This window comes from Phocoena sinus, chromosome 6 (assembly GCF_008692025.1).
Source record: "Phocoena sinus isolate mPhoSin1 chromosome 6, mPhoSin1.pri, whole genome shotgun sequence".
Taxonomy (NCBI): Eukaryota; Metazoa; Chordata; class Mammalia; order Artiodactyla; family Phocoenidae; genus Phocoena; species Phocoena sinus.
Genome location: NC_045768.1, coordinates 10,031,560 through 10,058,649, shown reverse-complemented (window position 1 = coordinate 10,058,649; position 27,090 = coordinate 10,031,560). Strand labels below are relative to the sequence as shown.

The following is a 27,090-nucleotide window of genomic DNA, read 5'->3' as shown; positions in this document are numbered from 1 at the left end:
GCACAGCTGGTGGTGCTGGTTGGATGCCGTCCCCGGGAACCTGGGGTGGGAGCTGCACCCTGAACCCGCACCTCAAGGCAGGGCCAGGATTCCTGCTGGGGCTCTATGACTTCAGGCTGTGGCTGCATCCTGGTCACCCTGAGGAGGTCCCCGGCCCCCTCTGGGTGGTGAGAGCTGAGAGGCCCAGCAGGCAGCCCCCCGCCCCAGCCAGGCCAGGGCAAGGAGAGGGGCTCAGCCTGGCTCAGCTCTGGTCCCAGGAGACATCGCCAGCCAGGCCAGGAAATGACCACTCGCTGCCTGGCGGCCACCTCCCAGCCGCAGCACCTCCGGGAGGTCACTCATTGGCAGTTAAAAATCTACTGTGACTTGTCAGAAAAATGAATAAATGGGCACATTATTTTTTCATTCCAGACCTCAGCATCTGTTTGTCTAATCAGGAAGGAGAGTGGGGAAGTCGGCAAGGGCTGCCGTGCACCGTTTATGTAAGTTTTCCTCTGTCAGAGGAGTTTAAATGGGTAATGAACAGGCCGTGGTGATTTGAAACATAATCCCATTACGCTGACGAGATTACAGGCCTTCCAGACTTCACAAATCACTCTTAGGGCTTTTATAGCAAACACCACCCTGTTGGGATTTTGCATTTAAGCAGAGGTGTTTGGTGGGAACACAACATGACAGGCTTAACCCTTTCCCTCTCCTGGCTGCCTTTCCAAAGAGCAGCATACTCCCAGCGGGGCCTCTAGGGAACCTTCAGGATCAAGGGCATTTGGGCCACATCTGCCGAGATGGAGGCCCAGCAAGGTTGGGGACAGCTTGTTTTGATGGGGGGGGGAGCAGGTGGGAGGCGGGAGAGCCTCTCCATCACTTCCCAGCTGCATGGCCTCAGAGAGGCTTTCCTCATGTGTAAAATGGGGATTAGGTGGGCATGTGGATGGACTGAGAAAGTGGTTAATAGAATAGTAACTAACCTATTCTGAGAGCTTAATAAGAGGCAGGGGGCAGGCACTGATAAAAGAACAGCGTCAACTTAACTTGACCTTCGCCAGCGTGGGAGGTGTGACTGTGGTCCTTCACGATGTGATTTCAGGGGTGTGTGGGTGGATGTTTTCAATTCAAACAGTTATGTATTTATTTCAGTGTGCACCAGAAAGCGTATATGCTGCACACCAAATCCGGGACTCCACGGCCATTCTTGTTTAGGATGAAGTTTAAGGTAGAGAACAGCATTAGCCTGGATCAGTATCAGGGGAAATATTTCACCGTAGATGAGGTGCTACCTTGGGGCGGCCTGTGAGTGGGCACTTTTGGGAAGCACAGTGTCATCTCATGGTGGCAGACATTGAGACTGTTTCCCCAACATTTGTGACTTCCCATCCTGGGTGGTCGCACCTCTCTGTCCCCCAGGTGACTGATTCTGGCCAATGAAATGTGAGTGAAGGTGGGAAGGGACCCGTGTGCCACTTTTTTGGGTTTCTTTAAAGATTTTTTTTTTTTTGATGTGGACCATTTTTAAAGTCTTTATTGAATTCGTTACAATATTGCTTCTGTTTTATGTTTTGGTATTTTGGCCGCGAGACATGTGGGATCCTAGCTCCCCGACCAGGGATCAAACCTGCACCCCCTGCATTGGAAGGTGAAGTCTTAACCACTGGACCACCAGGGAAGTCCCCATGCGCCACTTTTGAACCACAGTATCTCACTGTTGCTGCCCATTCTCCAGCCCTTCTGTCCCCCACCTGCGCCTTTGTGGAAGCCCGAAGGCGGCTGGACCACGGCCGACTCTGTGAGATGGGAAGTAAGTGCTGTGTTAAAGCCACTGAGGTCTTGGGGCTGTTAGTGTCACGGCAGCCCAGCCATCCTGCCTAGTAAACTCATCCAGTCTTCACAAGGCCCCTTTGAAGAAAGTATTATTGTCCCCATCTTACAGAAGAGGAAACTGAGGCTCAAAGAAGTAAAGTAGCTCATCTGAGGACACACCAACCAGGAGAGAGCTTGTATTTGAACACGATCTGCCCGACCCCAGGGTCTGCTCTCATAAGAGGGACTCAGTGAGTGTTCGCTTCACAGAATCGGTTGGTAAGGAAGGACAGGGTGGGCAGAGCCGCAGGGTCTGACCCTGGGACTTGGACAGGGTGCAGGCTCGCAGCCTAGGGCCCCCAAATCAAGCCGTCTGTCCCCGGGGCAGAGGGCCCAGGCCCGGCGCCTGTGTGCCCTCCTTCCTGGCACTGAGGAAGCTGGTCTTGGCGCTGCCACGGCAGTTTATTTGGACTCTGGAACTCAAGGAGGGGACAGCTCGGCACAGCCGGGTCCCCCCTCAGGGGGGGCACCACTGGGGAGAACATGGCGTTCGCACAACCGGACTAAGCAAGATGACAGATGCCAACAACAGGTGGCCGTTTATCAGGGGATCACACACCAGCCCCTGTGCGTATATTGTTTCACTGAGTCTTGATTCCAGCCCTGCAAGTTGGCATCATCATCCCATTGTACAGACAGGGACCCCGCGGCACAGAGGAGTTAGCCCTTTACCCGGAGCGAGTGAGGCCGGTGAGGAGGGGCTGGGATCGGGACCCACGCCTGGGAGGGGCCCCTCAGTCCTCAGACCGACTGATCCCCACGGGGCTCTGGGATGGATGCCACTGCTTATGCCCAAGGAGGTGGCTCAGCTCACAGGCCAGGGTGTGGGGGGCTGGGGTCTGATCCCGGGTCTGCACCCTGAGCCCTCTGACCCTGAGCTGGGGAAGACCCGCTTTTTTCTTCTCTTCCTCCCGTTCCTCCCTCTGGAAGGAGGAGAGCAGCCCTGGCAGCACCAGCAAGAGTCAGGTGGCAGGAGCTGTGCCAGGAGCCGGGGGGTCGGTCCTGCCAAGGCTGCCATGGAGGCCGTGGTGGCTCCTCGGGGATGCCAATGTGGGTATCGGGGAGCAGGCCGGGGGTGGCAGGGCGGAGGCGCAGACCCCTTCTCCCCACCTCTGGCTCCCCTCCCCAGTCTCGGGGCCCCTTCTTCAGCCTCCGTGGCAGCCGCCATCCTCGCCAGCTGGGAAACTCAAAAGCTGTTGATGCCGTGCCCGGTGGTGAAGCCACAGTGTCTCCCTCCCTGGGGCCACTGGGGCAGGGGCTTCCTTCTCCCCTGAGAGGCCACAGCACGTCAAGAAGCCACGACTGCTCGCTCAGCAGGGCTGCTGCCTCCCCACCTCAGGCCCCCAGGCCCCCACCCCATCTGTTGCTCCCACCGCCCGTCACTCTGCCTGGCACTCACCTGGCCCATGCTGGTCCCCACAGGGCTTGCATGGCGCTCGCTGCAGTGTGGCCTGGGGGTCACCTGCCACCTCTTGACCTCACCAGACTGTGAGTGTCGTGATGACCAAGTTGGGTCTTTGCTCCCCTCTGTCCCAACGTTTCCCAGTCCCTCACCTGGGGAACCAGGGACCTGAAGGGGCAGCTGGCAGGCTTTAGGGACATGACAAGGGAGGGCACAACCTTCCAGCTTTTTAACCCATGGAGAGAAGACTCAGACGGATGTCAACATGGTCTCCACACAGCTGAGGGGCCCCTGAGGCAGTGGGGAGACTGGTCCCGGGGACCAGGGAGGAGAGGGGTTAGGAGGTAGCTGCCGTGCCCGGTGGGAAGAGGGACCTGGCACGCAGGGCTGGCAGCACAGGCCGGGGGAGTCCTGGCCAAGGGGGACCAAACAGGCCAACAAGCACAAGCACTGACCTGAACGGCAGTGCGCCCTGCCGCTGGAGGTCTGCAGGCTGAGGCCCAAAGACCCTGGGAGGAAACATACATGTGCTGCTCCGGGGAGGAGGCTGGACCAAGCGAGCTCACAGTATTCCTCAACTCTTAGCTTCTTGCTCCGATGTAGAGCAGCTCCTGCAAGTTTTGGAAAACAGAAACCACTGGAAGGAAGTTTGGGCCCACTGTGATTCTGAGACATTTAAGACATTCTCTAGAAGGGTCTGCAGGGACCACCTACTCCAGCACCTGCATTTATAGATGAGGAAACCGAGGCCCAGCAAGGCAGTGCCCGGCTCAGGCCCGCAGCTGCTAGCCACGGAGGGCAGGGCCCAGAGGCTCAGAGCACGGCTGCCGTTTAGTCACTCTTGCTGTGTCCCAGATGGAAGGTGGGACCCTTCCAAGCCCCAAGTCCTCAACCCTGGAATGGAGGTAGTGACAGGACCTGCCAGAGGCTGGGTGCGGGATCACCTGTGCCTGTGCATATTTATGAGGGGCCGGCACCCAGCCCGCCCTCAGGTGTTGGGGGCTGCTCAGTGGCCAGCGGAGGCCAGGGCTCATCAGGCCACCCAGACTTGGCAAAGTCCCCATCCTGAGTTACCATCAGGTCCGTGGGGGCCACACTGGAGCCAGGTCAGGAGACTCGCTGGAAGGTGGAGGCGTGGCCTGCTGGGTCACTTGGGTATAACCTGGGTGTGCTGAGCTCCTGCTTTGTAGAGCTGGGCCCTGGGGAGACAGGTGGGAGGTGCTCACAGTCTTACCTTAAAATCCAGGTATCGGGCGTGAGAGGGGCCGAGGAAAAACTGAATTTAAACAGTCTCAATATTTGGTGGACCTGGGCATGGTTAGCACTCCCCTTAAATTATTCCTTCAAGTGTGTGTTTCATGTAAATTGCACGTGCTGTATTTCACCATATGAGAATGGTGTTGATTTTGTAATTGAAGGAAGTGATGATTTCAATGTCACCCTTGAGTGAAGAGGGTCATCCTGTCTTGCCCAGTATTAAAGGAGGCCCACAGTACATTTCAGAGCCGCTTGGCACCACAGCAACTGCTAGCAAACGTCACCGCCCAGAGTGATTCATGGCGGTCACCGCCCTCAGCAGTATGTGCGCAAGCCTTCAAGAATTCAAAGAAATACGTAAAAGAAGGTGTTTATGATTTTTATTTTAATATTGAATATGTCACAAGATTTAATGACCAAATTAGTCATTTACATTTTTCAAAGATATCTAAATATAAAATTGCTAAAAATTCAAATACAGATAGCAAGCTACAAATAATATGTCTTTTGTTTCTGGGGTGGATAGGAATGGAAGACATTAGAAAAGGGTGCTTCTGTTGGCTGAACAAAGATCAGAATGAAAGAGGAATTCATTAGGTGCCTCTGTGCAAATGGACCCTCAACTGTGAGAGGCTGTTTCAGCCACGTCGCTTCCTGTACAATGATTTAAAAAACTTTGAAATGCAGGTCCTCAATGAAACCTCAGTCCACCATCTTGGCCAGGGCCAGTGTGAAAGGACGTCACCCTGGGAGGGACCCTGGAGAGGCTGGCGAGGACCACAGAGGCATCAGGTGTGGCCAGAGGGGTGGTGTCAGCAGATACCTGATTCCTTGACCCCCACCCCCTGGGAGCTGGACCCTTGGCAGCAGCTCCCCCCGGCCCCGCAGTCTCTGATGCAGTGAAAGCAGCACTTCCTTCCTGCTCAGACCAGGAGGCAGACACTGTGAGGAGAGAAACGGAGCCGAGGCCCCTCTGAGACAGCACAGCAGAGACTCTTCTGAGTCCAGAAAAAATCCACATGCGGGTCCAACTGTCAGCTGAAACTTAGACTTGTTATTTAGGAAACAGAAGAGACCACTTCTGGCTGGGAGCTCAGTGTGACCCCCACTTCTCCGAGCCCTGAGCTTGACATGCAGTCCTGCCTTCCTGACATCAGAGGTGCTGGGGTGAGCCGAGGAGAGGAGGCTTCTGAAGGGGAAACTGGCGCAGCCTTGGACACACATCACTCGGTCCCCTTCCTAACTTTAGTAAGATACTATCCTCAAAGCAATGCACTCATTTAAACAAATGGCATAGTTAAAACTATTGACTAAATCCTAAACATTTCTTCTGAAAAATCGAGCCCTAGCTTTTCCAATCCGCCTGTTCAATATGGGAGCAGATTTTAAAGAGAATAACATAATCAATCCTCTGCCCCAAAGAATGGTCCATCATACCAACCACGATAAAGAGTTTATTAAAAGGAAGAAAAAAAAAAAGAAACGTACATTTTTGTTCTTCGTTTGTTTTAAGAAATTTGATCAAGTTGCAAGGACATGTCTGGTCATGGCTATGTATATCTTCGGGCGGGGCCGTCAGGCAGTGAAGATGGCTGGGCAGCTTGTGGCTCCTCTCGGTGTCGTCCGGCCCCGGGCACTGCTAATCAAAGCCATTACCACTCAGGGTTCGGCCCCGTGGCAACGTCCCCAGCTCTGTTCTAGGGGGGTGCCCCCACTTCCCCAAGAGCCCACCAGCCCTGTCCTCGTGAGCCAAGGGCTGGCCTCCCCGAGGACTGCAGGACACAGGGTGGGCTCTAGGGCCACCTGGCCCTGGCAGGCAGGCTCTGAGCTATGGCAACAGATTGAAGCTGGAGGCCGGTGTCACTGCTGCCCTGATTTCTTTTCCTTCTGGAAGCTGAAGCTTGTACGTCTGTTCAGTTTTCTTTGTTTCTGAGCAAAATAGTCAGCCCGGGCAGTGCTTGCCCGTGATTCCAGGATGTAGTTAACCTGGAAAGCAAAACGACACAGCCCGTCACTTGTCAGCCACTCTGCTCGCCTGGGATGAGCAAGGGAAGGGCCCTGCCCTGGGCTGGGCGCCCTCCGGGCCCAGTGCCCCCCTGTGCATGGCGTCCAGTCATCACGGCAACCCCGCAGGCTGTGACCGGAGCCCACTGCACAACGGGAAAACACGCCTGGAGAAGACACGAGGCTGGTACAGGCCTTTCAGCCAGTGGTGGAGCTTTTCTGATTCCAGAGCCCGTGGTCCCTCCCAGAAGAAGCCTGTGTACCAGGGTTCCTGGTTCTGCCCCCAGCCTGCCGTGTAGCCCTGGGCTCGCACATAACTTCTCTGAGCCCCCTCTTCCCTTGTCTGAAAGACAAGGATGTCACAGGGATGAAAATCAAACCAAAACGAGGCTCTGTGTTCAGCCTCCCACCAGCAGGTACAGAGGTCCCAACTGGGGTATTTTAATGCTCACAAGCACCCCACTAGCTACGGCTCATTTGATAAAAAAGGGAAGTGAGGCTCAGAGAAGAGGACCAAGCTGCCCGGATCACCGAGAGGTCAGGGTCAAAGCCGGGAAAGGTGCCGTGGAAACTCTGTGCAGGATGCACAGCCAGCTGCCTTCCAGGTCTCCACATCGCTGCTCCCACCTGGTTCTCTTGGGGTCTTTTCAGATTTCCCCCCATGCTGGATGGTCACTGTCACCATCACCTTTGGCACTGAGCACCTGCCTTATCTGAGCCTCACCCCATGTTTGGTTCAAGGGGCAGAGGGAAAATTAAGACTTGGTCCCCGTCCCAAGGACCTCACGGCCTAGTGAGTGTCCAACAGAACAAGTGTGACAACAGATACAGAAGGAGCAGAAAGGAATGGGGAGAGTAACTATCGGGGACATGTGGGGCAGGGAAGGCTTGTGGAGGGGATGAATGAGATGGGTTTTGAGAGACAAATAGGAGTTTGAGGTGTACAAGGGGTGGGGAGAATCAGCACGCATCAAGGCACAGCAGTGGAACACAGCAAGGGGGTGTCCATGAACTGCAGAAGCTTAGGGATCAGTCAAGGTGAGGCAGGGAGGAGCCAGGGAAGGGCAGCAGTGCCGTGATAAGACCTGCACCTGGTGCGAGGATGAGCCTCTGGCTGGGTGGTGGTGGCGGTGGCAGCAGCAGCAGCGTTCGGAGTGCTTTTCAAGGATTGAGTCATTTAACCCTCACAACAGCCTTAGGAGATGGCTGCCATTGTTATCCCCCTTGTACAGAGGGGAAAACTGAGGCACAGAAATGATAACGTCATTTACTCGAGGTCACAAACCTAGAAAAGAGTACGCGCCAGGACCTGGACCAGCTCTCCAGGCGCCGGGCCTCCTCAGAGGTCCCCACCCCCTCACCTCCTAAGACCCGGCTCCTTCCACTGCCCCAGCTGCCTCTGGCTGGGCCTTTCTGAGGACAAACACTGTTTCTCTTCAACCTCAAATATCTCAAAGCTATGACTAGAACCCTGAATATTCCTGGCTAGAGAAACGAGCTGCCCCCTCTGTTGACTGTACTCTGAGGGCCACGTGTCCCGCGCCCGGAGCGGGAGAGGCCGCTGCGGACTGAGAAAAAACCGAGGTGCTCCGGGGAGGCGGGGCAGATGCCTTGCCTCGCGTGGGGCTGGGGCTCTGCCACGGTGTCCCCTCCAGACGTTCTGCTCTGATAGTCGCCGGCAGCAGGCGTTAAAGGCTGGTGTGTGAGTACAGAAGGCTTGACGCGCTCGGCCCGCTGCCTCGCCAAGTTACCAGCTGAGAGCAATAAATCATGAGGCCTGCAGGGCCGGGTGACGATTTGGGACACTAGAGACAATGCATGGAAAGAAGAGGTTTATCATTCTTAATAAGAGCAATCTTTGGGTTCGATTGCTTGCACACTCAACCAATCTACTGTTTTCAGTGTATTTTTGGCACATGTAACTTGACAAAAGCATTTTAAAATGACCCTCAACAGGCCAACTATTTCCTAAATTTATTATCTTCAGTGCTTTGTGATAAGCACATAGATAATTTTAATGGAAGATTAATGTAATAATCAAAAGATAAACACGCCCTTTGGTCTGCCATCAGCTGGTTAATATGCTGTGGCTTAAGACTTGCACAGTTTTATGCACTACAGAGTGTTTCACTTTCAGTGCATTTTACAGCTTAAGGCATAAAAATATAGGGAGTTTTCATGGTCAATAAAGTCACAGCCTCCATCACTCGATCACGAGAAGAACCCAATTTGAAGAGACCAATGACTCCTCTGAGATTCACCTCGAAGCCTGCAGAATTAGGGGCCACGCAGGGATTAGCTCAATCCCATCTCGGGTGGGAAGGGGCAGGGCAGGTCTGGGACTCCTCAGCTTGGTTCAAGATGAGGCTCCACCTGTATGTGCTCTGTGGCCTTGGGCCTCTTTTTCCTTGTCTATAAAGTGGGGATAATAATGTCTACACTGGGCAGGGCAGTTGCAAAGATGAAATGAGATAATGTACATAAAATGTCTTGTATACAGTCGGTGACCAATAAATGGGTCCTATGGGGAAAAACACAACAAGCTAAAAATAACTTGGAGAGTTGCCTGCTTGTAATAGTTTCTTTGACATTAGCCTCTGGTCCTTATTTCCTCCTTTCAGTTGCAGACACTGGTCAGAGCCCAAGCTGTGGCTCGTCTAAAGTTTCAGTCTAAAGCTCTCATTTTATGTGAAACTCCTCAATTCTAGAACCACCACATGTATTACTTGCGTCTAAGACCGACCTGAGAAGAACCTCTGATGGCAACATTTCTACCAAGTGGGGCCTCAGTCACTTGGTGTTGGTGCAAAGCCCCACGAAGACATTGGGAATGGCAGATTGGGCTAAGTATTTAAACTGCTTTAAAAATCAGAGATCGGAGACGTGAAATTTAATCTTCCATCAGGATCGCGATCATTAGCTCTCTAAATAAATCAGGCTGGGACTTCTCCTGGAGTCTTGTGCATGATGTAATATTTCTACAAGCATTTTCATATGAAAACAGACATTTTAGGGAAGGCGATAGGCCTTGGGAATTTTGCAGAAAAGCATCTGCTTCGAGGGAGCATTTGGTCCTGGAAAATGATTTCTCTGCACTTGTTCTTCCACAGTCTTGCAGTGAAGTCATAAACCTGTTTTTCTGTCATCAATCTGCTGTTGTGAAAATTATTTTGATGTCAAACACAGGATTATAATTTTACTAGGATCCTTCTAGTAAAATCCTTGAATATTTTAATGCTGGCTACAAAAAAAAAGGCCAGGACTTCCCTGGTGGCACAGTGGTTAAGAATCCGCCTGCCAATGCAGGGGACATGGGTTCAAGCCCTGGTCCGGGGAGATGCCACATGCTGAGGAGCAAGCTTGTGCGCTACAACTACTGAACCCGTGTGTCACAACTACTGAAGCCCGCAAGCCTAGAGCCCGTGCTCTGCAGCAAGAGAAGCCACCGCAATGAGAAGTGCGCACACTGCAACAAAGAGTAGCCCTCGCTCGCTGCAACTAGAGAAAGCCCGCAGGCAGCAATGAAGACCCAATGCAGCCAAAAATAAAATAAATAAATAAATTTAAAAAATTAAAAAAAAAAAAAAAAAAAAAAAAAGGCCAGCCCTGACGGGGTAATGGAATATTTCTCCACCTGGCCCCGGAGTGCAGCACACGCTCCCTGGGTCGTCGGGGGATGCGCTGGCAGGTAACTCTTACCTTGCTGCTTTCAGGCACTCCAGGTGGGCACTGTCCCCTGCCTGTTCCAAGGGGCTCCGATCCGGGGTGGTCTATGAACCCTCTGCTTTCCATCCAACTGGTCACGCTACTCTGTCTCGGCTCTAAACTGTCCTCCTAGCAGCTTTATTCTTTTAATTCTCATCTACTACTTTTGAAAATCTTTTGAAGCCATGAGGACTTTGCCTCAAAATGTTTCTGTGAAACAATTCCATTTCATCGAAATCTCCTGTTCAGCTTCTTAAGTCTATGCACACCTGGGAGGTTAGGAGCACAAGTTCTGGAATCTGCCAAACCGGGGTCAAGTTCTGGTTCTGCCTGTCACAACCCTGGCTAAGTTCTTTTTTCCTGAGCCTCAGTTTTCATCTAGAAAATGGGAATGACCTCATAGAGGTGTGAAGGTTCCTTGAGACAGGACAGGTAAAGTGCCTGGCCCAGGTCCTGCACTTTGTGACCCCTCAGTGTATCTTAGTACTTTTATTACTATTACTTGATGACATCTACTCTTAAGAAGAGAACGAATAATCACTTAGGTAGCTTCCCCGTACCATTTAATATTTGCTCTAGCAGCTAATATTAGCCTTACGGTGGGGTAGGGCAGGGTAGGTACCATGATCCCTATTTTACAGGAGGAGAAACTGAGGCCCAGGGAGGTGATGTGACTGGTCAGAGTCACACACAACCAGGGGTGGAGGAGCCCCCTCTGGCTCTAGGCCCTGTTCTGCTACAGCAGTTCTGTTTTCTCTATCTGGTCATTCTACGTAAGATTTGGCTTGGAGAAAGGATTCTCAGTTTGGAAGAGTCTGCAAATCACTAGTCCAGGGCTGCTCAGAGCGTGGCACACAGACGGCATCCTGTGCAGCGCCTGAGAGCTTCTCAGCGACACAGGATCTCGGGCCCTGACCCATATTTCCTGAACCAACGAGACCCCACGGGAGCTTTTCTCAGTCCGACCCCGCTTTGCAAGATTCTGTGTGGCTTGGCCCCTGCAACCTCTCTGCTCCAGACACACAGGCTTGGGTGCAACCTCCCAGCCACACCGCACTGCTCCGCCACGGGCTGCTCTCTCTGTGAAATGCCTTTTCTCTCTCCTCACCTGGTAAAATGTGTGCTTTTCCATCCATCCTTCAGGGCTCAGCTCTCCCTGCCTCCCTACCCCCTGTACCAAGTCAGTTTACTCTTTACACACCGATGGGGCACCTTGTGACTTATTTAACAGTCTTTTAAAAATATTTATTTATTTATTATTGGCTGCGTTGGGTCTTTGTTGCTGTGTGCGGGCTTTCTCTCTAGTTGCGGCAAGCAGGGGCTACTCTTCATTGTGGTGCATGGGCTTCTCATTGCAGTGGCTTCTCTTGTTGCAGAGCACGGGCTCTAGGCACATGGGCTTCAGTAGCTGTGGCACACGGGCTCAGTAGTTGTGGCTCGTGGGCTCTAGAGCGCAGGCTCAGTAGTTGTGGTGCACAGGCTGAGTTGCTCTGCGGCATGTGGGATCTCCCCGGACCAGGGCTCAAACCCATGTCCCCTGCATTGGCAGGTGGATTCTTAACCACTGCGCCACCAGGGAAGTCCCTCTCTGTAATTTTCTTAACGTCTGTCTCCTCTGAAAGAGGACAAGCTCGCTGAGGGCAGGGACTGGGGTCTGTCACTGCAGTATCCTGAGTACTAGCCTGGCACACAGAAGGTGCTCCGTGAGCACTGTTGAGACATGGTAACAGACAATTCTAGCATCAAGCCGGGTATGTTTAGAACAGGTTAATTATCATGATTACTTTAAGGTGTCTTCAAACAATAACAATAATTTCCTCAGAGTCTGTTCCAGGAACCTCAAGGAGCTCCTGAGTGGGGTTGGAGGGAAATAAATGGTACATAAAAAGAATGAATAAACACATGAAGAAGGAGGATTATCGGGGGACTGGGAGGAAGCTGAAGGGGGTCCTGGCTGGCTGAAGCAGGTGCAGAGCAGCTGACCTGCAGTGTGGCCCAGGCCTGGGTGCTCACCAGCCGGGTGACCGGTAGGCAGTGCAGTGACCCTGCAAAACCGGCCTGGGAGCCTCGTGCAGTGCTGGGAGGGAGCTGGTCCTGCATACGCCAGGTCTGGGCTGAGAAGGAACACTCACCTTGAGCACGATTTCATTGACGGTAGCAGCGTCAGATTCAAAGTAGAGGTGTTTATAGTCGTGATTGCTTAGATACGTGAGCTTAAATATCGCGTGACCTAGAGGGAGAGAGAAAAGGCAGGGTTGAGGGGGCTCTGGCGGGTTACCTTGGGGGACGCCCCCCATATTCTCCTCTCCCCTTGTCATTTCAGTTCCAGCGAGAGCAAGTGGAGGCTGCAGGGCTGCAACTCTTCCCATGAGTCGTTCACCTTCTCATCACAGGTGGGGAGAGAGCAGGCAGTAAACAACAGATCAAACGGCTAGTTATGTCCCATTCCACTCTGAAGGGTGTTCCGGGGACGCCAGATTAGGAAAGCTCTACAGAACTATTTCTACATAATAGTCGCATGGAAAAGGTGGTATTTTTTAAGGCAGAAGACCAATTAACTCCAAATTATTTCTCTAAAAATAACTGTGCTTAAAGCCAAATAAATGAGCAACAGGAAGGAGGAAGGCCGATAGTAACGCTATTACCAGGTTCTCCGTAGCCTGGCTCCTGCTGGGAGGGGGAGTCCTGGTCATGTGATCCCGCGTGGAAGCTGCTCCCAAGGCCCAAGGCCCAAGGCCCAAGGCCTCCGGTCATTTCCACCCTGGAAGGATGGGTGGACTGGGGGCGGCGGGGGGCGTGGAGAGGCTGCTCTAAAGGCTGCCATGGAAAGCTGGCACCTCACAGAGCAGAATGACTCAGGGGGTCTGACCCCCTGAACACACAAACCACCCCCAGACCCAAATGCTTTTGTAACCCTTTCCTACCACCTTCAGGGCAACCTTGTCATTTCTGGAACTGCTTCCTGGTGTAGCCTCACCTCACTTCACCACTCTCAGATGCCACATGCCAGCCCAGGGCATTGCACATACCCACCTGCCCACCCTTGGGATGTCCCCTCTCATTATCCTGTCTCCAAAAGATCAGCCAATGCTGGGTACTTTAGCTCAACTGGCACCTCCGTGGGATACATTTCTAGGCACGTTTCTCATGTGGCCTCCCGCAGTGCTCGGCCCGTCAAAGAAACCTGCTTACCGTATCACGCCACCTGCAGTCGTGTCTGCACCCCCTGTGCCTGTCCTTTGGGCCAAACATGCCAATCAGATTCCCTCCTCTAAGTGGAGACATAGGTGCCCGCCGTCCTCACTCCCATGTGACGCTCTCCCTGGCCCATCAGCTCATGCTGTCCTTGGGTTCTGGGAGACCCCTGTGGACCTCCAAGAAAGTCCTCTTTCTCCTTAAGCTATTTTGAAGTTGGTTTCCATTACTGGCAACCAAAGGAGCACTGCTCCAGAGAGATGTGTAGTCAGAGCTCGGTAAACATTCCCAGACCAAGGAGCAGCTGGTGACATCTCTTATGCAGAGGCTTCCTCCTACCAGCCTCAGAAACAACTCCTTCTTGTCTTTTCTGCAGACTTCAGTGCTTGTGAGATTAAAATTCAGCATATCCTTTCTATTAGCCCTTCTCATCCATTGTCCTTTTAATTGAAGCAGTGGCTGGTCATAGTTATTAATAACATATCACCCATATTACTGTAAGTTCACCTCTTTCCCAGAGAAATCTTCCTGGAAATTTTATTTACAGTAGCTAATTCTTCAGATCTTCAAAAATAAACTGATACGTGCTGTACGTTTGTGGCCAGAAAAGTTAAGCTGCTGGTATTTTATCCTGGAAACATCATTATGATATACTTTCTGACTATAAATTCTATATTGAAAAAATTAGCTAATAATTTCTGAAAAACCTCGCTTTCCGTCACTTGACAAATTTAGCCTGATTCTAAATCGTGGTACTAAAGTGTTAGAATTTTTAGCTGAAAGCTAATCATTCTGTGAATATATAAATTACTTGTTTCTGAGAAGGGAATCTCACACGAATGGATGTATCTGTATGTATGGACGTGAGCGTATGTGTGTATTCTTTTATCTTTACAGGATTCAGCTCAGAGTGTCAGAGCCTTGATGGTGATATCACTGTGCGGAAGAACAATGCAGATCTCTCTGTTGGCCATGCTGTGACCAAGCAGAGCCGTCTATGAAGGTCACAGGGCTGTGAAGGACAAACAGAGACACCCCCTCCAGGAGGCCTTACTGCTGACACCTGGCCGTGACAGACACAGACACCAGTGCCTGCAGCTAAAAAGGACCAGAAGGTCTTAGGGAGGTCTGTGGACCCGAAGCTTCGGGGTTCACCGACCACTTTGATAAGTGATCTCATGGACTGTCTATACCACCTGCTCCCGCTCGTCACTGACAATACAAAACCCAAACCTCAAGATACTAGAGCATGTTTCGCCTGAACAACTGGGACACCATTAAAAACCTGTCCTGCACTCTTTAGGAAGAGACAAATCTACACATGGCACACGTGACATGCAGTCTGCAGGGGCCCGGGAGCCTCTGGAAGGAAGCCTCCACGCCATCCCCGTGGACGGTACGGGCTCACAGAGGGGAGGCCTGCGGTTCATCCGCACACCAATCATAGGACAAAAACAAACTAATCATCCCACATCGAGTGTCCGGAACGGCTGCATATTTGGGTCAGGTGACTACAAACACCCCCCCATGTCCTGTGCTGAGCTAGGAGGCTGTGTGTGTCCTCTGCCTGTCCCCAGCACTCTTACCAGACCCCCAAGGAAGAGGGAAGCAAGTCAGAGTGATGAAGAGTTCCAGCCCTGACCATCTCACTGAAGCCTGACTTGTCTGTCCTTTCCAGAGAGAGCATTCACATCTCTGAGGGGAGAGGAGACAGAACACCATCTGGAGAACCTGTACTAGGATTCAACAGCTCGGCCCTTTTGTAACTATTACAGAGCCACAGATAGACTATCACACAGCTAAAAACCGGGTGCGGTGCGGTGGGACAGCTACAGCAGACGGCCCCTTCCTGCTCTGTGGGAGGACTTCGGAGGGAGAGCTCTAGTTAACTCAGAGCCACGCTGTCACTCGTGCTGGAGCCACGGAGCATGGGGCCAAGGCACGCCGAGAGAGTTTTTGCTGTGAGGCTTTCCCCCTTGCTCCAGGGATCCCTGTTTTGCTGGGTGGCCAGAGGAATGAACACCAGGAACACTGAGAGACAAGTATGATGAGCATGACGAAGAAGGTGATCCCAGGGAGATGCTGTGGAGACACCAGGGGAGGTGGCTGGCCTGGTAGCGGAAGGGCCACTAGAGACACAGCTTCCTGGAGAAGCCGACGCCTGACTGAGCAGTCTTAGAGGAGGAAGGGGGGTCAGCTGGGTAAACGTGGGGTGGAGAAGGATGTGACAGGGCGAGGACAGAGCGTGGACACACACACGGGGGCGAGAGGCAGCACGCCTCCGAGCAGGCAGGTTCACGAACAGTGGGCGGGCAGGAAGTGCTGTGACACAGGGCAGACTAAAGGGCTGGGAACGCTGGATTCAACAGCTGAGGGAGCCACTAGTGGACTGTAAGCTGGGCAGTGAATGGTCAAATTGGGCTTTTGGGCATTCACCCTGGCTCACCAGGGCCTGGAGGCAGGGGGACCAGCTGCCACAGTCATCCAGGTAGGAGCATATTCAGTTTTGAGCTAGACAGGAGTAAAAAGGATGCTGAGAAAGGGACTGACTTCAGAACTATAGAGAAGGTAACAGTGGCAGGACTTGGGAATTCTTTTATAAGAGTTAATAAGCAGAATTCACACTTCTATAATTTCACCTAATCCAAAGCCCATATATTAAAGTGTAACAAGTTAATTGACCTGTTTCTGGAGATGGATCTATCAATAAACATGAGTGGTTTATGCTATGTGGTAAATTTCCACCAGAGGTGTCTGGGAAGGAATCACAGGCATTTCAACACCAGCTGAACAGAATAGGAACACAAAGTGAGAAAAGTCTGTTATCAAAACTTTACCAGCCTCGGGCACCTCTAGGCTCACCTCAGGTAAAGGAGGAAGATGGGGGCGGGGGTCAAATGTCCTCCTCAGCTGCAGCCCATCAGGGCATCTGTCCTGGGGTGTTAGAGGGAATCAGAGGTGGGCAGGTTACCCTTGGAAACTCAAAGAACATCAGCACCTTTCATAGGGAATGAGTAAGCCATAGGGGTAAACTGTCTTTGTAAAAATGCCAGTTGAGAAAAATGATCCAGGCATGCCTTGTTTTATGGTGCTTTCATTTATTGTGGTTCGTAGATACTGCATTTTTTACAAATTGAAGGTTTGTGGCAACCTTGCACTGTCAGATGATGGTTAGCATTTTTCAGCAATAAAGTGTTTTTAAATTAAGGTGTGTAAATTATTTTTTTAGACATAGTGTTATTGCACACTTAACAGACTACAGTATAGTGTAAATATAACTTTTATATGCATTGGGAAACCAAAAAATGTGTGTGACTTGCTTTACTGTGGTGGTCTGGAACCAAACCTGCAATATCTCTGAGGTGAGCCTGTGTATCAGTATGATTTAAAAGAAAATACAAAGTCTAATATTGCAATTAGTCCAAATTATTTTGTTTGGGTTGTTAAATTCTGTTTGGAAATTGAGGCATAACAAAAGCCTGGGACGCAGAGGGGGAAAGTGTGAGTGCTAGTCAGAGACTTGGAAAGAAATCCAGTTCTGCTGTGTTCTAGTGGTGGGACGGTCGGAGGCACTGTCCCTCCAGAGGCCAAGGTTTGCCCGAGAGGAGACAGCATCCATCAGGCATCTCACATGGCACTTGGAAACAGCGGGGGCTCAATGGGTGGTGGCCATCATTCTTACAACTGTGATGGAACTGATGTTTGACGATAATATCCTCACTGTTCTGACAATTTGGTTTTTAATTGGGCCTTCTTTGAGCAGACTTGCTTTAGAGCTGTAGGAATAAAATGCAATATAATGGGGTATAAAATGTGGCATCTAAGCCCCGGTCACATATCCAGATTTGCTCAGGGCACTGAAACTATACATCTGCTTCTGAATATTGAAATGGAAGTCTGGATATGTAAAAATGTATTTTTACTAATTAGCAGTACAGGTGTCAGAAGTGGAGACTTTTGAGCTTTCGTGCTGTAATTTATCATCTGCATTATGAGTTTTAACTTAAACCAGAGGCTGTGCTGAAGAAACAGGGTCTTCTGGTCAACTGAGGGGAGTGGTCATTCAGAAGAAGCTGCTGTCATCACAAGATGGGACAGCTTAAGCAGAGGGCCAGCAGCGCACACACTCCTGCTAAAAGAAGTGCTCCCAGATTTCCACTGCAAATGGAACAGAGATTGTTGTTTGAAAAGAGGCTCCCTTCTAAACGACATGCGGGCACCGACTGTGGTTGGCAATGCCTGGTCAGAGCTGGGACTTCCAAACTGAGCCTGAGGCCCACCTTTGTCTAAAACCCCCCAGGTGTCCCACTTGTCAGGAAAGCCAAAAATAAACTTGAATTTTTTGGTTTTCCTTTTCAATTAAAAAATTGTAAAATATATTTTAAAATTACTAGAAATTTAGAAGACAGAGGAAAAACTTCCACACTCCACCCCCATAATACCAACATCCTGGCACAATGACATCCATGGTCTCTTTTCTAGTCATTCTCACATGTCTGTTTTCACACAGTTGTAATCAGATTGTATAGTAAAATTTGGGGAGAATTTTTGTTGTTAACATTTTAGCATAGCCTTTTCCTTGTTGCTACATAGTCTCCACAACCATCTTTTTCAACAGCTGTATTTTATACAAGTAGGTGTGTGCCACGGTTCATGTTACTATCTTTTCATTGGGCATTTAAGTTACTAATAAAATTGCCAGTATTATAGATAAGCCTATGAAGAACATCTCTGAGTATTTGGATTCCTTCTGAATTCCTTTACATCAGGCATGGATACTTCTAAAAAAATGGGTTTCCAGGGTCTGATCTTTTCTGGTTCCTCTGGCTTGGAAGTGGGTGGAGAGCTCTCATTGGATTTCCCTTTTTTTAAAATAACTTTTTATTTATTTAATTTATTATTTATTTTTGGCTGTATTGGGTCTTTGTTGCTGTGCGCGGGCTTTCTCTAGTTGCGGCGAGCAGGGGCTACTCTTCGTTGCAGTGGGAAATGGATGGCCTGGGATGCTTTGGTCTCTGGGCTGAACACCCCCTCCGGGTCTGGTCTCCACTGTGAGCAGCATTCCCAGCTGCCTGTAGGAGCTTCAGTTCAATGTAATTCAACTGGCAAAGGCTGGTGCTCCTTCTCGAGCACCCTGATGGTGGCAGAGGCCCCAGTAACTGTGATGACCTCTTTGACCTCTGGAGCAGGGACAGAGTCTGATCCACTTAACACTTTTGCCTGTGTCATTCACCCCCTCCCCCCGCCCCCTTTGGCTCCTTCCTATAAACATAATTAAAGCTCTCTGATTATAAAAACTCCCATGGCAATGTGATTTCCCTCCTTCCTCTAATTTACTGAAAACACTCTTGCTAAGGTCACCACGACCTCTATGTTGAGAGATCCAGTAGATACTTCTCGGCTTTTATTTTGCTTGGCTTCTCAGCTGTATCTGATACTTCTGAAGTCCTCTCTTCCCAGGAAGCCACAGTCAACTGATTTTTCAACTGACTTCTCCAGTCAATCTGTTTCTTATATGTCCTTTGTGACCTTCTTGTCCTTTATCTTTCTCTTAAATAATGGTCTTCCCCGGTGTCCTGTCCTTGGCCCTCATCTCTTTTAACTCCATTTCTCCTCTGTCAGGTTTGCCCCTTAGGTTTTAACTACTACCCAGATATTGATGATCCCGAAGCAGATATCTGGCTCGGACCTTTCTCCAGACTTTCAGAGCCAACCAGTGAGTACAGCTGCCATCTTCATATGGCCTGCAGTGTTGCACATCCAGAACTGAATTCTACATTTCCCCTTAAATCTAAAGGTCTGTTAGCCCAACTGGAGGCTTCACTACTTACCAAGTTCCAAGCATTTGGTCCCCTAAATAGTTTTCATATATTCATCTTCCATCCCTTCCCATCCTGTGACCACAGCCCTCACCGAGGTCCTGACCGTCTGTTGCCTCTTCTTGGTTTTCCTACTTTTGGTCATGTCTTCTTCAGATCCAAACATCTACCGAGAGGAGTCATCCTTTTGTAACACACATCTGGTCATATCACTCTCCTACTTAAAACTCTACAGTGTTTCTTTTCCTATTGTCTTCAGAATAAAGTCCAAGCTTTTTAGATGATTCTCAAGACCCTAAATCAGCAGTTGTCAAACTTCTTGGTCTCAGAATCCCCTTACACTTTGAAACATTACTGAGGAGCTCCAAAAGCTTTTGTTCATGTGGACTATATCTATCAATATTTATTATATTAGAAATTAAAACTGAGAAGCGTAAAAACTATTAAATCGGACTTTCTTGGTGGCACAGTGGTTAAGAATCCGCCTGCCAATTCAGGGGACATGGGTTCGAGCCCTGGTCCAGGAAGATCCCACATGTCATGGAGCAACTAAGCCCGTGCACCACAGCTACTGAGCCTGTGCTCTAGAGCCCGCAAGCCACAACTACTGAGCCCGCGTGCCACAACTACTGAAGCCCGCACGCCTAGAGCCCGTGCTCCACAACGAGAGAAGCCACGGCAATGAGAAGCCCGCGCACCGCAACAAAGAGTAGCCCCCACTCACTGCAGCTGGAGAGAGCCCGCGCACAGCAACGAAGACCCAACGCAGCCAAAAATAAATTAAAAAAATAAATAAAATTAAAAAAAAATCCATATGATAAAATTTCCTCCTGTATTAGAGTATAAGGAAAATAAATACCTTGCTATCATGCTATATTTATGCTATCATAAATACCTTGATACCATGCTATCATGTCCATCTTTACAAGTACTGAATATCACGATTTCTTCAGAGTTGCAAAAGGCTCTACATATCACCACTAAATATTAAGTTCCATATTATAATAGTAAGTTCCATATTACCATACTACTGTGCTTTTTGAGTTCTTGAACTGATTTTTAATAGTTTTTGTTTTGTTTCATTTTTGGTCAACTCTCGTCAGTTTTAACTTCCTACTATCTCTATTATTAAGTTCTGTAATTCTTTATCCACCTTCTATTTTTCTGCACTTAATATCCTTTAGGAAGAGAAACCAGGTAACAAAGCATGGTTAAAATTTGTTGAGGAATAAGACTTCATAGACTGAGTTGGGGCTAGGGATACTCTTCCATCCAAAAAGCACAGAAGTTTAAGTGACTTGGCTTTGTGTCAGTGGCAGAGGGAAGAATATAAACCTCTGTTACCATTTGTATATAAATTTAGGCAAGTTACATAACTTCTCTGAGCCCCAGTTTCCTCATTTATAAAATGGGAATAATATCTGTCTCACAGAGTTGTTGCTAAGATTAAGTAATCCTAGGATAAAAATCAACAATCTGAGACTTCTAAAATAAATGAATATAAACCTCAGAGGGTTGTTTCAAGAATTAAGTAGTGATGGGAACATATATATGTATATGTATAACTGATTCACTTTGTTATAAAGCAGAAACTAACACACCATTGTAAAGCAATTATACCCCAATAAAGATGTTAAAAAAAAAAAAGTACTGCATATAAAGCACTTGGGACACTGCCTGGCACATGGTAGATTCCCTTGTCTTTTTGCTCTCTCTCTCCAAGATAAACAAACTTTTCCAGACAGGCTAAGAGAGCCAAGAAGCAAAATTAAGGATATTTTATAGACACTTATATAACAAGAGAAAAAGAATTTCTACCTTTTTTAACTGACAAAATTCAAAATATAATCATCAAATGTATTTTCTGGGGTTACTGCAGGTTACTTCTGAGAAGGACATATTTTTTTGGGGGGGTGGGTAACATTTCACTTAAATGGAGTTCAAAGTTAATGTTCCATATCATCAAATCAATTGCAAATATTCACATGTTAAAAACTATTCTTAGTGCCTAGGCCATACAAAAATAGGTGGTAGGCTGGATTTAGCCTATGGGCCAGAGTTTGTCTATCCCCACTCAAAGAGGTCTCACTTATTTCCTTTTTCTTTGTTCATTCTGTATAGTTGCTAATGGTGACATTTTGAGTACGCTTGATTTCTTTGGGTAGATCTGGGTTTCTATCTGGTATTTTTTTTCCCCTCCAGCCTTCAATATTTCTTATAGTAAAGGTTTAATGGCAACAAACTCTTTTATTTTTGGAATGTCTGGAAATGTCTTCATTTCACCTTCATTTCTGAAGGATATTTTCACTAAGTATAGAATTCTAGGTTGACTCCATTGTCTTCTGGATCACATTATTTCTGGTGAGAAGTCAGCAATACTTCTTATCTTGGTTTCTCTGGATGCTCATAAGAGTTTTCTCTTTATCATTGGTTTTCTGCAATTTGATTATGATGTGCCTTGATGTGGTTTTCTCTGTATTTATCCTGTTTGGCCTTCTTTAGACTTCCAAGATTGGTGGATTGATATTTTAAATCAAATCTGGAACAGTTTTCTCTACCTTCCCTGAGACTCCAACTACATATATGTCAGAACATTTGCTGGCTCCAGCTGACAGTCTGACTGCAGCCTGGTGAGAGACCCTGTGCTAGAGGACCCAGCTAAGCTGTGCTGGATTCCTGACCCACAGAGCTGTAAGAAAATAAATGTTATTGTTTTAAGACATTGAGTTTTGGGACAATTTGTCATTTGGTAATAGATAACTAACCCTCTGACCTTTTTTCCTAATCTTCCTGATTTGCTCCCATCAGTGAATTTTTTGATTCAGGTACTGTATTTCTTAGCTCTAGAATTTTCATTTGGTTCTTTTTAAAGTTTCCATTTCTCTTCTTTTTGAGTTATTAAGTCTTTGAACATATTTATAATATGAATTTTTAAGTACTTATCTGCCAATTCTATCATCCCTGCCATTTCTGACTCTGCTTCTATTGACTGATTTTTCTCCTGGTTACAGGACACATTTTTTCCTGCTTCTTTCCACGTCTCATAATTTTTTATTGAAAGTTGGACACTATGAACGTTCGAGTGTGGGATGTTTGCATTTTGTCATCATCTTTTAGCTAATATTGGGTTTTGTTCTGGCAGTCAGTCAATTTACATGTGGATCAGATTGATCCTTTCAGGAATCCGTTTAAAACTTTATTAAGAATTAAGGCAGTCTTTAATCTAGGGCTAGTGTAGCCTTGCTCCTAAGATACGGCCTTTCCAGAGTTACTAGTAAATGTCCTGGGTGCTTCAACTACTGGGGAGCTATGAACTAGAGTTTTGGCCAGAACTTTAGTTTATAGCTCCTCAGTAGTTGTTCTTTGACCAGACTTGTGAGATCCCACAGGAGGCACACACAGCTTAGTATACAACAGAAGATTAAAAGGCATCTTTCTAGAGCTCATTCTCAGTAGGGCTCCCTCCTCTCCATACTTAATTTTGCTTATTTCAGTTGCTGAATTTCAGTTCCCCCAACTCTGATCTGTGTCTCCCAGGTCAGTGAGACTGCTATGCTCTCCTTGGGAAACCCTGGAAGAAAGGTGAAGTGATAGTAGGTCTCAGTTCATTTGTTGCCCTTCTCTCAGGGCTCACTGTCCCGTACTGCCTGTTTTTCAATGTCTGCAAACAATTTCTTATATTTTGTGCAGTTTTCCAGTCATTTATGATAGAAGGGCTAACCTGGGTACAGCTACCCTGTCCTGGAAGTTGCCTATGGGAGTCTTGTAAGCAATACATATTTTGAATTTAATGAAAGAATGGCTTACTTTTTCCATGTCTACAAGAATAACTTAATATCTAAGCACTCCATTTATTTATTATGAAAACACAGTTTGGAGCTTGGCAGGAGGCAAGAGAAACAGGTTCTTGCAATCATTTATCCAGCTGAGAAATCTTCACACAGATTTCTTCAGTAGGAAACAATCTCTGCCCTTACCCTCTTCTCAATTCGGATCTCTTCTGGTGTTACAACCAAGAAAAAAAAAAAAAAAGAATTTGAGGAAATGGTAATCAAAATCTAGGAAAATGTAAATGTCTGTAAACTTTCCATTATACCTACATAACTGTTTTATTATTATGGGTCTATAAGGCCCAAGTCAACAATTAAGTGAAAATTTAATAGCAAAAAGAAGGCTTCTTCCAGGAGGATAAAAAGATGATACCCCCGAAATGTTTTCTACTCTAACAGATATCAATATTCCAATCAACACAAGGAAATTCTTTCTCATTTATTAGTAAGTCTTAGGGAAAAATGAAGAAAGTTTACACAGAATGTAAGAAAACCCACTGAGTGTCTCAGTACCAGCCAATTTTCTTCATAAACATAGACATTCTTATATGTCATGCAGTGAGCAAACATGCCCCCAACAGCTCCCATGAGCAACTGTAGTACCTGATAATGAATATGGGAAGGTTTTTATCATCCGTCTAGGGCTCAGAGTAGAACTGCCTGCCTCCTAAATTCAGAATGTTGACCCTTCCAGAGACCACACATTGTACTAAACACCTCTTTCCCAGGAACTAGAGACAAGCACAGTGGTCCCATCTATCATATGCTGAGGGTACACAGAATAGTAGGTTAAGAACAAGATGCTGGGTTTGCTTTTCACTACAACTTTGATAAGTTCTCCAATGTGCCTCCGTATCTCTTTGTTAGAGCCTCACTTGCTCTTGGCTGATTCCAAATTCCAAAAGCAACTTTTATTTTATATTTTAAATTTTGTTGATGTGGACCATTTTTTTAATTGAAGGAAACTTTTAAAAAAAATTTTATTTAATGTATTATTTTCTTGCTGCGTTGGGTCTTCGTTGCCGCATGCAGGCCTTCTCTAGTTGTGGCGAGCGGGGGCTACTCTTCGTTGCGGGGCACGGGCTTCTCATTACGGTGGCTTCTCTTTGCTGCGGAGCACGGACTCTAGGTGCGCGGGCTTCAGTAGTTGTGACATGCGGGCCCAGTAGTTGCAGCTCGCAGGCTCTAGAGCGCGGGCTCAGTAATTGTGGCGCATGGGCTTAGTTGCTCTGCAGCATGTGGGATCTTCCCGGACCAGGGCTCAAACCCGTGTCTCTTGCAATGGCAGGCGGATTCTTAACCACTGCGCCACCAGGGAAGTCCCTAGAAGCAACTTTTAAATGTTCAGGTCCCATGATGTGGACCATTTTTAAAGTCTTTATTGAATTTGTTACAATATTGCTTCTATTTTAGTTTTTTTGGCCGCAAGCCAGGTGGGATCTTAGCTCACCAACCAGGGATCGAACTTGTACCCCCTGCGTTGAAGGGTGAAGTCTTAACCACTGGACCACCAGGGAAGTCCCTAGAAGCAACTTTTAAATGTTCAGTGTAGTTCAGGCAGAGTGAGAGAAAGAGCCACTGAGCACTGACTGTAGCCCCTGGACAGAAGCTGCCGGACTGCTGGAGGATGCAGCTGGGAGCATAACTAGGCATGTTCAGTGCAAACGTCAGGTGTCAGTTAATAATGACCAGGTCAGTCAACGGGACACATGCTGAGTTGGCTCCCACAGGCTAAGTTCTCAGGGGTCTGGCCAGTGTTATCCAGCCGCAGCAACTGTTCCCTGAAACACAGTGATGGCCTATTTAACAGCAGATCACAGCTTGAGGTTACTGTAAACCAAACTGGGTCAGAGAACCTGAGAATGCAGTCTGGCATTCGATGATGCAAGCTGGCCTCACGCTTACAGTGTTTCTCCACCTTTATCCTGTGGCACACGCCAGGTCTTTCTTTCCCTCCCACACACTTGGAAAAACTGAGGTGGTCCCCCTGTTGCCTAGAACCCATCTTCCAGCAGCTCCCTTGTTTTGGAAGAAGATGATAAATAAATCAAAATGCACTAAGCGGCACTTCCACAGGCACTCGCCTCCTTCACTGAACGTGCACCTCATCAATCACACTATTGTCTGCTTGAAAGGCGAGCCTTGTAAATGTCATCTCCACTCAGGCCCAAGGAGAGGCGCATCCAAATGCAGCAAGGAGTTTTAATTGGATAGTGTAATTAAACTAAAAAACCCCAGCAGACTCCCTTTGACAGGACAGATGAAGACCCCTTTTAATAGGGCTGGGAAACGTATCTGTTAGAAGGATGAGGCACTGCCTGCTCCTGACTGTGCTCCAGAGTACCCTTGTGAAAAGGCAATTCAATAACTGGGGCATTTAACACGTTAGAGTCTGCTGTGCTCTGTAATCGAGCAGTACTTACCGTATTTGATCTGGAACTTACGAAATAAGTCCTTGTCAGAGAATAAAAACACAGCATAGCCTGCCCACCTGATGTCTGAAGTGCCTGGACCCCCTGGGAATCGACAGAACCTTAGGATGTGAGTATAAATGCAAGCACCTTATGAGGCATAGAGTATGCCAGCACGGCCATGGACACTCACCCACCCACCCACCTTGGGGTGCAGCTCTTTCACCCAGTGGTAGCTGAATGCTCACCCTCATTTCCCTCTCACACATTCTCACGAGCATCTAGAGAATATGACAAAATTCCTGGGTACCTCTCCTCTAGGAACTGGAATACCTGTCACGTCAATGTGTTGTGTGTGTGTGTGTGTGTGTGTGTGTGTGTGTGTGTGTGTGTGTTCTCTGCTGGAATTACCCCTGTCAAGTAGGCAGAAAAGAAATCAGGTGGTCAGAGGATTCAGTGTATGGGCTGTGACGTGCCCAAGTTGATTTTAGTACAAAACCTGAGTCCTTTTCCCAGTCTCCCTGCTCTCCTGTGTTGGGAGAAGGGGTGGGGGATGCGCACACAGACACATGCACACACGCTAGAGGCCTGCAGCTCCACAAACAAGGTAACAAAATTAGTGAGAACAAATGAAGAGGTTCGTGCCTGCACTGGATTGTCTTATAAGCAGACCATAACAATCCCTTTCCGATGGAATGCTAGTGTCCCAAGGTCAAGGTCAGGGAACCCAGCATCTGGATGGATCAAGACAGCCTCTAAGCTGGGGCTCAGGTGGGGTGCGGAGGCAAGGTTTCAGACTCCCCCATGGAAAGCTTTCCAAAAACACACACTTTGCTTTATTTACAAAAACCTCCAAGTCAGTTTGCCTGGGCCCTCAGACTGATGTTTCTTTTCTAAGAATGGTGAAGGGTTTGTTTGATGGCTGCTTTTACTCCTCCATAAAGCCTCCTTGGAGCTCTGCTTGCAAATCTTTGAATACTCTTTAATACTGGCCTTTCACCATGAGTTGATAAACCCATTAAGAACATATAAGTGGTGGGGCTTCCCCGGTGGCGCAGTGGTTGAGAGTCCGCCTGCCGATGCAGGGGACACGGGTTCGTGCCCCGGTCTGGGAAGATCCCACATGCCGCGGAGCGGCTGGGCCCGTGAGCCATGGCCGCTGGGCCTGCGCGTCCGGAGCCTGTGCTCCGCAACGGGAGAAACCACAATAGTGAGAGGCCCGCGTACCGCAAAAAACAAAACAAAACAAAAAAACAACATATAAGTGAATGCTTATAATCTATGAAAACTGGATACAGAATTAAACCATCAAATACCTTTAGGTTTAAATGCAAACGACATAAAAGCATTTCGGCCATCAATTTGGCTATCGCTTGTAGCCAGTATGAATTCTGCTGGAAAAGCTATTTTTGTGCAGATGTGGAATTCAATGGGAAAGACTGACTCGTGTACCAACATCAATCAAAATGTCGACTTCCCTGGCAGCTCTCAACAGTAAGGCAGGTTCAAAGGTCACAGGATAAAGAAAAAGCCAAGCTCTGGTTCAGCTCTAATATCTCCTCGGTAGAAGTCTTACAAAAGTACCCCCTTCTGTATTAGCCCTGCTTTCA

At 48.3% G+C, this 27,090-nt stretch overlaps 1 protein-coding gene across 9 annotated transcripts in view; it reads right to left on the bottom strand.

Annotated features, from left to right (window-relative positions):
* Positions 1 to 4,879: 4,879 nt before the first annotated feature.
* The window catches only part of MAPKAP1 (MAPK associated protein 1), a 232,163-nt gene continuing 209,952 nt past the window's right edge, over positions 4,880 to 27,090 (bottom strand). For 6 of the 9 annotated variants that reach the window (XM_032634561.1, XM_032634555.1, XM_032634558.1 and 3 more), the window contains 2 exons: positions 12,358 to 12,455; positions 4,887 to 6,502 (listed from right to left, as the gene is read on the bottom strand). In XM_032634561.1, coding sequence (XP_032490452.1) covers positions 6,377 to 6,502; positions 12,358 to 12,455 — 224 coding nt within the window. In that variant the 3' untranslated portion in view covers positions 4,887 to 6,376. Of the gene's footprint in view, positions 6,503 to 12,357; positions 12,456 to 27,090 lie in introns of all 9 variants that reach the window. The other 3 variants (XM_032634565.1, XM_032634564.1, XM_032634559.1) reach the window with 2 other exon arrangements.